The sequence below is a fragment of the Manacus vitellinus genome, unplaced genomic scaffold (assembly GCF_001715985.3).
Source record: "Manacus vitellinus isolate BGI_N305 unplaced genomic scaffold, ASM171598v3 scaffold_5_pilon, whole genome shotgun sequence".
Taxonomy (NCBI): Eukaryota; Metazoa; Chordata; class Aves; order Passeriformes; family Pipridae; genus Manacus; species Manacus vitellinus.
In genome coordinates this window covers 4,326,843-4,340,845 of record NW_021940682.1, presented here as the reverse complement: position 1 = coordinate 4,340,845, position 14,003 = coordinate 4,326,843, and the positions used below count along the sequence as shown (strand labels likewise).

Genomic DNA, 14,003 nt, shown 5'->3' with positions numbered 1-14,003 from the left:
TTTTTTTTTTTTAAGTCAAGGAAAAATTGATCTGCTATTTCTACATAAAATTTAAATAAAGAATGTACTACTCCTTATTTTGAGGGTAAGGGGTGCCCTCATGTGGTAGGAGTTAAAATTGAAATTCTCCTATTCAGATTTTAAGCTCAGATTTTAAACAGAGAGAATTTTAAACTCTAATTATTTAAGAGCTTTTCTGAATGAATATTTAGGAGAATCTCATATTGTAAAAATCACAGCCTTACCCTGGAATGTCTGAGTGCACACAACTGGGCACAAGAAAGACGAGTGCACGGTTTGGTTTGGTTTTTCCCTGAAATCTTCAAAGGACACCAAAGGATTAGGGCTGTGACTTCACTTGATCTGAACTCTGATGTTGTTGCTGTTGTCTCTCACATAGGTGATGTGCAGTTCATAGACTATGAGTACTCTGGATACAACTACCTGGCTTATGACATTGGAAATCACTTCAATGAATTTGCAGGTAAGAACTGGATTTCTGAGGTGAAGTTTGACTGGTTTTATGAATTAAAAAAACCCAACTACCTCATTCTTGCACATCCTCTTTGTCTGTTTATCTAAATGCATGTTTACAGCTGTCAGCTCACGGTATCAGAATATGTTGTCTCATTTTGCAGGCCAGTTATGCCTTTCCTTTGCAGCTCTGCTAAGCCAGAAATGGCAGTGTCACGTCCTGTGTGCTGGTAGAATTAGATAAATACAGAACCCACAGCTTTCCCAGGGGCCTTCTGTGAAGTGACACAGCAGAGACAGCCAACTGTAATGAAATACTGTGGATGTCACACTGTAGGTATATATTGAGAATACTCTGTGTGGTTCCACAGTGCCAAAAGGCAGGCTTGTCTGGTTTTTTTGTTGGTTTGAATGGGTGTGCTGAGTACTTGCCCTGTCCTAAAATGAGAGGTAAAGGTAAGACTGTCATAGGAAAAAGGTGGGATTTCAGGAATAAAGGAATCAGGTGTTTGTAGACTCATTATCTAGTTCAAATTTTCTCAGTGAATGCCCATTCCATTTACTCCATAAGGGAGAAATAACCTCAAGTGTGTGCTGTGGTGTTTCAGAGCATGGGACAGCAGCAAAAACCTACATAGTGATTAGTGCAGATGGAAAGCACAGTGTGGTGAAATCAGGAGCATTAATCTACCAGTTGTTTCACAATGTGAAGTTTAGATAACTTAAAGAAAAAATCGGGATGTGTACTTGGGAACTTAAGTTGTATAATTGGTAATTTAAACATTTGGAAAGCAAGTTAAATTCTTTTACAAAGTATAATTGGGAGCATTTGATTTTTGTCTTGCACTTCTCCAAGTCTTACATTGGTAAGAAGACTAAATGCACAGATATTTTTTTTTTTTTTTAACCTATGAAGAATGGTTGTGCTTCACTTTTACTTTCCATCCAGTAAAAATCTTAATTATGTTTTGAAGGTAAATTTGAGTAGATCTGACACACAAGAGAGTTTAGGTGCTAGGGGATTGCACTGTTCATAGTATAAGACTTGAGGAGAATTCCCAAATCCCTGGGGAGTAATAGTGGGAGTGAGCTGTGATCCAGGTTTGGGGCTCCTGCCAGATTCCCTATGGCCTGTGACTAAGCATTGCCAGTATAGGAAGAAAAACAGGATAAAAAGGGGTTATAGACATAAGACTTCTAATTCCACCAAACCCTGAGGAGGAGAGAGACAGATTTGTAGTAAATTTTCTTCAGACATGAGCTTAGTTAGTGACAACTGGATATGCATCTGGACTCAGCTTGGAATGTTGTTGCGTACAAGTGCCTTTTCCTACAAAATATATAATATTTGATATATTTGAGAGCTTTTGTTTCATACTGCAAATACTTTTTCTTGAAGCTTCTCTCAAAGCCCAAGTTGTTGAATCTTGGCCTACAAGTAGACTCGAGGTGGCTGAAAACATAAATCAGATGTTGAACACTGGTTTGTGTGTGGGGAAATTCTTGACAACACGTAACTGATAAAGTCAGGTCAAAGTAAAAATGCTGATGTTTGTCTACAGCAATTTGTGCCTGTGTGTTGGGATGGGAAGGGGGAAGTAGTGTAGTAATGGACTTTTAAACATAGAGAATTGTAAGCTCTAATTATTTAAGAGCTTTCTTGAGTGAATATTTAGGGGAATCTCATATTGTAAAAATCACAGCCTTACCCTGGAATATCTGAGTGCACACAGCTAGGCACTAGAAAGACAGGTGCACAAGAAAGAATGATAGGTACTTAGGGCTTCTAATGGTCTTTTTAGGCTAAAGAAGGTTCTAATAGGTGTTTTTTTCTTTTCTAGGAGTAAATGAGGTAGACTACAGCCTTTATCCTAACAGAAAATTACAGGAACAGTGGCTGAGATCTTACCTTGAGGCCTACAAAGAATATAAAGGATTTGGCACAGAAGTCAGTGAAAAAGAAGTTGAAGTTCTGTATGTCCAAGTCAATCAGTTTGCACTGGTAAGTAACAAACACTTGATTAGGCACACTATGGACAAAGGTAATTCCAAGTTTCTTAATCTGAGTACTGTGGCACATAAAGAAAAGCTTCTGTTAGAAGTAGAATTTCCTTCCACTTGCTGTTTAAAAATTGTGTCTGTAGAATATTCCCAGTGAAAGAAGCACTGGGCATTCAGAAAAGGAGAAGATGAGCTTTTAGTGAGTATTTCTGTTGACCGTTTATTGTTTTGGCAAGTTTGAGTTGGCCAGAGCTTATGGTGGGTCTGTATTGAACTTTTGTTTGTAGTGGTAAGAGGACAGAAGAGCAAGTTCATAAAGGCAGACTTTAAAAGCCTTTTTAAAATAAGATGATAAAATTCTGTTAGAGTAAAACCAGGATATTTTGATTTTTATTTATTTGTTGCAGATAATTAGGTCACTCCAGAATCTTTCAGTACTGATTTAACTTTCCTTACCTGAGTGTCTCAGCTAGAAGGGAGTTGCTTTCAGATTTGTTTTTTATCACCTTTACTGGTTTAAATTGTAGCAAAGTGCACATGGAGTCAGTCTCAGAAGTTCTAGAGAGAGGACTGTCTGTATGAGTCTGCTTCCTACTCCTCCAGTATCTCTGTGCATTATAGGCTGTTTCCTCTCTGTCAGTCTGTCTTTTGCAGACTTTGACTGTAACAACTTCAGTCTCTTGTTCTTTCCCTTTGAAAGGATGGAGCCTGTTCAGTTTTGACCTGACTTTGGTGCCCTGTCCTTCAGGAAAACAAACCACATCAAATGTAATTCACAGAGGTAGAATAAGTAAAGTCACATAGGTGTGGAATTATATCTTTGAATGTCATGAGTGTATATATACTGTTAGAAGCAGTTTGAAGTTGTCTTTCTCTTTTTCTAAGCTTTATCTTTGTGTGATTTCTTAACAGATACTTCAGAGGTTCACATCATTTTTGTTTTTCAACTAGCCCTGATCTTGTTTTGCCTAGAAGATGTGATTGGAAATGTTACAACAAAAGTTACCTCTATTTTGTTTTCTTCTCAAGAATAACATGGCAAACTATTTGTAGGAGGACTTAAGTCTAAAGAAGCCACTCTAGCCTTATTTTAGTTCTCTTTCCTACTGATCCAAACACACTTCTGTTACTGTAATGCTCTGTTTTCTGGCAAAAGCTAATGGTTGCAGTGAGGAAATACAATTCACAAGGAAATGATTATTAAACAAGTCTTTGAAAATAGCAGCTTGTTTGGTGCTATTCTTTTAAAATGTCAACTGTTACTGTTAAACTCAGCTGTCCCATTTATTTGGGAAAGTTAGAGCTGCAGTTAAGTAGGCTGGTGGTCTGTTTTAAAATATATAGTGTTGTTTTGTCAGTTTTAAATGATGGTCACAGTAAAGTTTAAGAGGATAGAGTTGTGTTTAGAGAACAGCTCAAGGCTTGCCTATAGACCACACATGATGCTCAAATACTGTGTGACACTTGTGTCAGTTCGTGTGGGAAGCTTTGTTAAGAGAAAACATGACCTAAAGTTAATGGATGCTGATGTACAATGCTGAACTGCTACTCTGGCAAAGTTATCTAAACTAGAGATACAAGATTCACATGGACATATATTAGTTACCACGTTAAGATGCTTTTGGGTGCATGTGCATTTTTGTGCCTTCTAAACTCCTGGTCAAGTGTTACATGCAGTCTTTGGGAAGCCATTTAGGTAATTACTGTAAGCAGTTATTCACTGAAGTTTGAAGTCTGTAGCTTGTAACCTGGGTGGTCCAGAGACATCTTCCACAAGGAGACTGTCGTGACCATTACATGTTGATTTGGGGTATATTAATGATCAAATCATTAATGGTTTCAGTCTGGAAGTGAACATGGAAGTAAGTTTGGAACAAATGAAAAGTTTGTGTAAAGGCTGAGTTTAAGGTTTTCATGCAGCACTGCATATCATCTTTGTCCAAGTCAGCAGTGAAAGTGTGTGTAGTTACAGAGATCCAAGGCTGTATTCCAAGATTCAAAAGGAATTTCATATTTGTACTAGATATGAATAACTGTGGAATAATATATATTTAATTAGATAGTAGATAAGACAGTTGAATTTCTGTGCATTTTTAAGGTATGGTTTATATAGTTGTACAACAATCTACTTAATAGGTGACCTATTTTATAAATGCAACATTATTTTTCTTGAAAATGACACATGGAGAGTTAGGAGTCCAATAGGTTTACTTGTAACTCTGATTGCCAGTAGTTTATTCTATAATACTGCTTACCAATCTGTTTGGTAAAGAGATATCAAATAACTTTACAAAAAGTTTGTGTTTTGAGTGCTCTTGTAGATAACTTTCTGTCTCAATGTAAGAATATGTCTGCATGTTAGATTGGAAATGAGGTTAATTTTTCACTGATAAATTTTTTTTCTCTTAGGCTTCCCACTTCTTTTGGGGATTGTGGGCTCTAATTCAAGCCAAATATTCCACCATTGACTTTGATTTTCTAGGGTAAGTGTGCTTGCTATGTATGAACATGGAATCCTGGGGGCTGGAAGGGATCTGTAAGGCCATCTACTCCAACACCCCAGCTATCAGAAACTGAGACCTGAGAGACAGACCTGATCTATGTGGTCATACAATAACATCTTTCAGAGAAAACAGGATAGTAAAAGCTGTCTGTCCTTTTTGTTTCTGAAAGTTCTCTAATTAGTATGTGCCCCTGGAATAAAACTCATGGTATAAAAAGGCAAGGAACATAATGTTTTGGGACATTGAGTGCTTTTTTTTATTAAAGAGACAAAGGCTTAAAAACCAAGTGTATCAGTGAGGTGTGCTGTCTGTCAGATCCAAGACCTACATTTTCAACTGCAGGAGTCAAAGAAATGGGATTCTTGTAGTAAACAAGCTCTTTTGTACTGACTGCATGGAGTGTTGATCCCAGAAACCCCAACTTTTTTTAAAGAGTTTTTGTAACTGATGAATGTTAAGCCCTGTTTCCTGAGGTGCTGGCCAGGGTTGTTCTGTTTCAGGTGGATAGATGTGTCTTTGGCATTTTTTAAATGATCTTTTATGGCAACAAGCAGAGGAATTCACTTCTCCAGTGGGGCCTGTGTGAGGTGATAAAAGCAGTCATTTTTTCCTGGTAAAATATCCCACTTTGGAATTTTTTTGCCCTGTCTAAGCCAGTTTGCTGGGCTTAATTGTGTCATTTTGTCCATGAGACCACTCTGGGTTCCTGTGACTGATTATCTACTGCAGCAGTACCCGTGAGTCACCACGAGATGGCGCGACAAACTCAGAGAAAACACGGGTCATAGAACCCCGAAACTTGTCAACTTTGAATAAAATGCCACTCTTGTAATAATCGAGATGGCATTTCTGTGGGAGTGTAGTTGGACAGCCCATTAAGAACAACACAGCCATTACCTTTGGATAATACCAGAACAGCATCTGTTTTGCAAGCTGGGAGTGGGGTGAGGAAGTACCAGAACATCCATGTGCTGTTGTGAAGTTCTTCCTTTGGCAGCTGCGAAGGGTCAGTGCTGGAAACAGGGTCCTGGGGTTGGTGGTCTTTTGACCAGCCCTCCTTAGCATGGCTGTTTTCATGTAAGGAGTTACCTGCTCTTAACTTAGACCCTCTCTCTCTCTCTCTCCCTTTCAAAAGGTATGCAATTGTTCGGTTTAACCAGTATTTCAAAATGAAACTGGAGGTCATGACATTAACTCTTCCTGAGTAACGAAGAGGAGGACACTTACCAAGTGGATGGACAACCCCTGGATCTTTTCTAAGAACAGATACTGGAAAAAAGCTAAACATTTGTTGAAGTGCTGTAATGCTCACTTGGTGGTTCTTGCTTTATAAATAATGCCTCTAAACAGTCCTTCAATGTTAAATTTAATATGAAGAGCATACGTACTGCTGTTGATATAAAACGGATTAGAAACTTGCTAAATCTATAAAAAGTTGTAGAAATGGCAATTTAATCCTTCTTTGTAATTTAACATATGTTGTATGTGAATTATTTATTATAAGTTTAACATGATTCCATTGCTGCTTTCATCAGTTTTTGTTAAAGTTGGGTGCAGACAGTGAAGTTGTTCCAAAGGATTCATTTAACAACTTATTTTATTGAAGTTGCATTAACTTATGCTAAAGAAGACTTGTCAGAGAATATTACCCTTTAAGATGTGTACGAGCAAAACGAGTGACAATAGACTTGTGAGATCTCCAGTGTAACTAGGGAGAAGGGTTAGGATTGTCTTTTTATTTTTCCCTTTTTTTTTTTTTTAAAGAAAATGGTAGCTTTCCATATGGTGGTACTTTTGTTTTCTTTTTTTTTTCTTTTTTTTTTGCACAAGAATCAACCGGTTTGCTGAAATGATAATTAATGTTTTGATTTTTTTTTTCCTTCTTGATGTGTTAAGCTGTAGAAATGTGAAAGTTCTGTGGCCATAAGGTTCTCTGAGGGCATGTACCATCTGTAACTCCTGTGCGAAAGCTGCTTTTTTATTAAGTGTACTCTTGAAAGCAAAAGACCACTATTCCAAATCTATGTTCCTTTTTGAAACTTGATTCTAAATTTGAACACTATTCTGGTGTCTGTATTTGATGTGCTTCAGTAGGATCTAGTGGAACTGGAGACGAGTGAACAGAGATCCTGTTGCACTGGGGAGCAAGACACAGGTTTACAGTTCATGTGTTGTTGACATCTTTCTGCTTTGTCATCTTCTAACCTTGGATTCTAAGTCTTAAATGCCTGGTCCTGTAGCTGTGCAGATTCTGGTGTGTCTGGTGGTTCTTTTCTGTTTTTTTTTTTTTTTTACTGTCAGCAAATTGCTTTTCGAAGTCTCCAGTCTGAAGGACAGTATGGAAAAGTGTATGACTTGAGCAACTGGGCTTTGATCATCACACACACTTTCTTATTTCTTAAAGCTATTATACCAAGAATGGTCTGGATTACAAAATGTGAATTGAAAAGACAATGTTTACTTAATGGGACAATGTATAAGTTTGTGTGGAAAAGAGGCTTTAACTCTGAAAGGGGGGTGGGGGGGGACACGAGAGGGGGGGAAAAACCCACAACAGGAAAATCAAGCTCACCAGTGCAGTGTGGAGCTGGGCAGGCACGTACTCTACTCTGATGATACTCTGAAAAACTTTGCACTTTGGTCACATAAGTGCCCACATGTACAAAGTCTGTGCGTGTGCAAGTACACGTGCAAACACAAACTTACCTGAAGAGTAAATATTATGGGGAAGTCTGTTGTACAGGCTCCAGCAAAGATATTTATTCAAAGTTGCTTTATGGCACACTGCTGTGTGTGTATGTGTGTCTCATGTGTACACACGTATATACATATGTGCTTTACAAAAGCTTGGATTGATTCAGGACAAAGAAAATTCATGTGAGTGAAAAATTTTCACCTTTTGAAGACCATTTCGAATGGCATTCTGTTCTTTTACAAAAGCACGGTTTAGGATTTTTTTTTCCTCCTGTTTATATTCATCTCTGAATGTTTCTGTTTTTTTTTTTTATTTTTTTATTTTATTTTATTCAGTCAAAACCTTAAAAATTCTTATACAAATGGGAGAACTGGGATTTTTTTTGTAACTTGAAATGAGGTAACCATTTTCATTAGCTGGAGGCTACTATACTGGACAAACTTTCTTTGTAGTTGAAACAAATAGACATTTATAATTTACTTTGTAGCAGTTATCAAGGATGTTGCTAGAGCTCATGAAGGCACTGAAGACCTTGATCTTCTGTACTTTCTCCCTGTGGACATTATTGACATATGATGAATAATACCCTGCTCTCTTGTATTTCCTTTAAGTTCAACAAGATGTGCTTGGAAGTAAGACTGATAAAGATTTCTGAACTCTTTTATTACTATTTTCTTCCAAGTGGTGGCTTTATTTCTGACAGTGTTGCTTTGTATTTGTGAAATATTTGAAAGAAGGCAGTGAAGTTCACTTGGTTTTGGGAAATCCAACACTTGACAGATCCCAAGTTTCCCAATGGCTTGCAAGACACATTCCCTTTTCAGGTACCAGTACTACTTGCATTTGGAGTTAGTGTAGTTTTCGTCAGTAGTATTTTTGTTTGTATAGCTCAAGTAGCAATAACTGTAGGAGTGGAAGTTTTGCTTCTGCAGAACCAAAGCTTTTCCTGAGTGCAGCTCAGTCTCATCCTTGTGAAGTTCCACTGAATCCCGTAAAAGCACTTTGAAGCAGGTAGTAAATACTCCAAGCTTTTCCTGAGCCACTTAGAAGAAGCACAAGGACTGTCACAGGTTACAGTGGTTGACTTTACAGTCGTGGTAGAAGATTTAATTTTGCACGTTGAAATTAATTTTACACACTTAAACGCTGCTTTGCATCAGCTTTCCTTCAAGACAAGTGCAGATTAAACCAATTTGTCATCAGTTCTGAGGAAATACTGTAAAACATCTCCCAAAAAGAAATGCCAGTTACCTTGAGCCTTGTTCCACATCCGTTTGAGCCAGTAGCACTTGGATATTCTCGCTCACTGAGGAATATCTGCAGGTGCATTAAGTTTGAAGCAGTAGTTTGCAATGGCATTGCAGATAAGGTAGCTTGAAACTGTGAATACAGGACATTCTGAATGTAAGTTAGGTACTAGAGAACATGTACTTGTTTCAATTAATTTATCTCAGTCTCTGTAATAGCAACATTAAGATGTTTGAAGGAGGACAAAGAAATGACTGAGCTCTAGAAACATCCTTAGTAGTTTTGACTGTGACTTGCCAAGAAGATACTCTGTTGCCTTTATGTTAAGCTAAGGGCACGAATGCCAAAATTAATAATTCTTGCTGTAGTTAAGCCTATATTGTAAATATAAAGAGGATTATTAGTAATGGCATTCTTGCAGAAATAGCATCAAGTCAATAGACCGTAGTGGCCTGGTTGCTTTTGTAAAGCAGAATAGTGTGAATTTTTTTCTTCTCATTTCTGCAGTCAGATCTGGCTAATCCAGGCCTGATTTCATAGGTCACCCAAACACTAAAGATTTCTGAGCAGTACCTAGTCTCCTATCACATAATTTTAAATGCCTTCATTTACACTTGTTTTGCATTTTAAAAGGACATACCAAATTTGCATTAACCAGGTCTGACTGTACATGTATATACAACAGTGTAAATAACCATTTGTAAATTAGTGTGAATTGTACTGTATCTTGCATTTATGGACTTGTGTATTGCATTGTATTCTCTCCTATTTTGTAGAAATTTTGATGTAAAGAAGAAATCTTAATTCTGTGTGCAGACTTCTTTTGTTAAATTGACCTGTAACACAACATAATAGTTTTATGTTAAGGTATCCATTTATAGCCTTGGGCATCCAGGGTCTTTTTTTCCCCTGTTAGCTTTTTTGACAACTTACTCTTGGGAATGATTCTAGGAATAAAGGAATTTATGCAGTACTTAGATTAAGAGAAAATCTGTTCTAATAATAGTGCAAACCATGCATCAGAGGTACATGTAGTACCTGTGGGATAGGGAAAGCCGTTAAAATTGTTTACTTAAACTTCCAAAAGTCTCCTATACATTTTTGAATGCTGGTGACTTCAAAACATAAGTGTGTTGAATTGAAGCACTCCTGAAATGTGTGCTCCCATGGGGACAGTGGTTGAGGTAGTTGTGATAGGAGTCCCCCAACTTAAATATTTTGGTGGATAGAGCCTTATTTTAAGATTAGTTCCTAACTTGTAAATGCTTATGCTGAGTGCCCAAATCACTAAAATAGTTCTGCCAGTCAATTTTTGTCAATGCTAGAACTATTGGTACTCCCTTTAGATGATCTGAAACTTAGCTGAGGTATTTTCCCTGTGTGCCATTCCCTCCCCCTCTTCCCTGTGCTCACAACCCTGCTTCATTAGGGTAAACATAAATATAAAACTTCCTTTCCATACTTAGCCATCACTATTTCCTTTTTGGACTAAATTTATATTCTGTTTTGTCAGTACATAACTTCTCATCAGAATTTTTTTTTATAGAGGAAGTCCCTTTCTGAAGAGGCCTTTAACCTTGGAAACATAGACAATGAAGCAATGCTTTTTCCTGACTATATTTCATCACTGTTGCCTTTCACTGTCTATTTAAACCCCATAGTGCCCTTCAAGCTGTTAGTTTATTCTTTTCACTGGTGTTTAACTGTGCTGGAAAATGCTGTGCAAATCTCATACTCCATCTGACAAATTGATCTTGATACAGTTTGTACAATGTGTCAGCCTTACCTGTGTGTATCAGTGGTGACACTTCAGATTACCAGGGTCCTGGGAAGTGAGTTTATCCAAGAAGTACTAGTCAAGAGGAGGGATGGGCTTGGTAAATGTAAGTAAAAGGAAATCATTCACATGGAAACTCAAGCTTCAGCTTTTGGTGTAGCAAGGTTTTGTTTATGCTTGTTTACTTGCATGGTTTAAGGACAAGAGCAAATTGTAAAGGGTAAAGTTTGCTTCGAAATAAAGTTCAGATTTTTTTAAAGCCTTAGGTAGCTAACAAAAGCTTACAAAATACTGTTTTGTTACTCTTACCAAAAGAAATCTTAAATTTGGGTAACTTTTTGATTAAATAAAACTTTGTTCTAAAACCCAGTGGGCTATAATCTCTTGCTTGGAGCAGTCCTTCCTGTAGTTTGCAGAGGAGGTTGACCACATCTTTCCTTGTCTGTGTTTTGAGGTGTCTGTGTGTCCTTTGTGTTAATATTTTCTGTTATTTACTGTGTTCTAAGTTTTGCTAGATTGCTAAACTACTGGAATTGGGAACTATCTCCTATCATCTTCCACACCAGACGGGTTGTAATCACAGTAGTAGAGCAGAAAGCATTTGATCAAACCTTGAGTTAAATGCAAGGCTGATATGGAATGGTCTTGCAGCTGATTTTTTTACCCCCTTTTTATGACTGTGGGTGGCAAGATGATAGTTTTCAGCAGTTGTGAAAGATATGAAAAGCCACGACCTTTGGTCTTGTGCAAATAGGTGTTCTGTTAGCCACACACAACCTTTAAGAAAGGGTCTCTCAGCAGTGAGAAACCACACCATTGCAGATGGCTTAAACCACTTTGGGGCTTAGAGACCTTGAGTGGGAAGGAAAATATGTGAAACGTTTGCACAGGCCAGTTGTATGAAGGTGCTCCATCCAAGTGATGGAGTGAGATACTGGAAAAGGCATTGTTTGATTGATTTTGTTTGTTTGTTTGTTTTTCCCCCTACTTCTCCCCCCACTCCTTTTTTAAGTGACTTTTCCACTTGGTCTGACTTATAGAGATTGTGTCATTAGGAAACCAGTCAACCTGGGGTGGGGGGAGAGGGAAGAAATGGTTCAAAAGATAATAATTTTAAAAACCCGCCAAAACCCCATGTAGTTGATTAGTTGGCAACACTATGTGCTGGGGTTTTGTCTGTATTTAATAGTGTAGGTGGTGCTCTGCACCAAATTCTTTAAGAAAGGGGTTTATTATTGTTGCAAAATGTCAGAAAATTGACTGGAATGGCCCTCAAGCCCGTTAGGATCTTGGATGGCCAGATTTCACCAGATTACCAAATTTCTGGTTCATGGTTTTACACTTGCTGTTTCTGCAGCCTTCTAAAATGGTTGAGCTGCTGTTGTGGTTTCCCACTGATGCGGAATTTAATTCATGGACTTCCCAATTTGATATTTTTAGAGAGATGACACAGAGGGAAACTTCATGGAAATGTTGTGAACATTTAGAAAGCAAACAAGTTACTTAAAATCTAGCAAACTTTGACAAAAAAATGCTGAAATAACTTCAGGTCCTGCACCAACCTATTTTTGTGGCATTGCAAGAGCATTTTTCCTCTGTTAAGTGGGGTTTTTGTCCCTACATAGAGACCCATGCAAAACACAAAGTGAAAAAAACCTTGGAAGAGAAACATGAAAAATATTGTATAAAATGCCATAAAACACAGCGTGAACTGGAAAAAAATAAGTAAATGCTTCTAAGTTTTTGGTGGTAATAATTCTTAAGTGTTACCAAAAAATATGTGTCCGGTCTTCAGTGCGTGATTTCTTTTTTTATAGGAAGTTTCCATTTAATGTTTTGCATCTCAGATGCAGTCTGTGGTAGTTAATGCTGCTGCTTTGTACACAAGTGCTTTGAATAGTCTCAGCGCCAGGAATGTATCCAATCTTTCCTAAATATGACTTCGAGTTAGAGTCACTAGTTCTGTTTAAGCCTCTTAACACAGCTGTCCAAAATCCTTTAAACACTTGCAGACACAGGGCCTCAGCATATTAGGAGTATATTCCATTTTGTGTCTTTTTTTTTTTTTGGTACTGCATATTATTCAGTGTTCTTTTAAGCACAAGTCCACTTGTGTCCTGTGAATAAACTAAGCTCAATTTATAAAAGAGCCTTTGTCATCTTCTAGCACTCTCATCCCCCCAAAAAGTCCCTATGACCCTTCTTGTGTGTCGTGGAGTTTAGGTGCATCATTTATCCATTGGAGTGAATTGTATTTCTTTTGAACTAAATGTGATTGAAGCTATTCTAAGGCCTTCTACCACTGATTAAATGAAGTAATGTACCTTTCAAAGAGATTTATATTGTGTAAATAATTTCAAACTGCAACAATAAAGTTTGTTTCTAACTGCACTGTTAGCATACATTGTGATGATTTTGCATTCCTCAGGTTTGAAGACTTGATATGGAGTACTTGAGAGTTCTTAAAGGCTTTTGACTTGTGTTCAAATGCAGAAGTCTCTCTGGGATTAACAACCCCTCTAAAAATAAATACTTTGAGTCAGTATTTGGCTTATACAAAGTTTACTCTTCACAGTTTTACATATTAAATAGGCTTGGTCATTGACCACTGAAGTTTAACATGTGGGAGGCAGGAATGAGATGGAACATGACTGTCAGGGGGAATCACTACCATTGAGGAAACGGAGGAAAGCATGAAAATTCTGGGCAGCTCTGATGTTGAATTTATGCCCATGGGGGCTGTGTTAAGTCTGGGGGACCATTTTGCAGGGTGATCCATGATGCTGCAGACAGGCTCTGCATTCAGTGGCACAGGGTTAGATGCTTGCAATCAGCTGGGATGTGTTCAAGGCCAGGTTGGATGGGGCTCTGAGCAACCTGGTCTAGTGGAAGGTGTCCTTGCCCATGGCAGGGGGATTGGAATGACATGATCTTTCCTTCCAACCTAAACCATTCTATGATTCTGTGTTTTGATGTACATGAACAAAACTGCTTCCTCCACCTTGGTTGTGTACCCAAAGAGAATGATTTCACCAAGAGCATGGATTTTACTTGGGCTTCAGTTACTCTGTGCAATTGCTTGTGGTGGATTTTTTGAGGAAGATGTTTCTTGGGCCCAAATTTGTGGTCCATTATGTGCCTGCCATCCTGAAAATGGCCATTTCCTCCATACCCCAAATACAAAATGTTGTGGGGTTTTTTGTAGTGGGCTTGATTAAGGTGTTGTTAGAGTTTGTGCACGTGTAGTAAGGGACAGATATAACAAGCAAGTAAAGCAGTGTAGGAGGCTTGAGCCCCATGCATC

The 14,003-nt window shown here is 37.9% G+C and overlaps 1 protein-coding gene across 1 annotated transcript in view; it reads left to right on the top strand.

The window, feature by feature from the left end:
* Positions 1-13,090, top strand: part of ETNK1 (ethanolamine kinase 1) — a 33,320-nt gene extending 20,230 nt beyond the window's left edge. Inside the window, exons 5-8 of the mRNA XM_029963390.1 lie at positions 401-484; positions 2,316-2,476; positions 4,885-4,958; positions 6,115-13,090. Of these exons, the coding sequence (XP_029819250.1) occupies positions 401-484; positions 2,316-2,476; positions 4,885-4,958; positions 6,115-6,187 (392 nt within the window). The 3' untranslated portion in view covers positions 6,188-13,090. The remainder of the gene's footprint in view (positions 1-400; positions 485-2,315; positions 2,477-4,884; positions 4,959-6,114) is intronic.
* Positions 13,091-14,003: the final 913 nt, after the last annotated feature.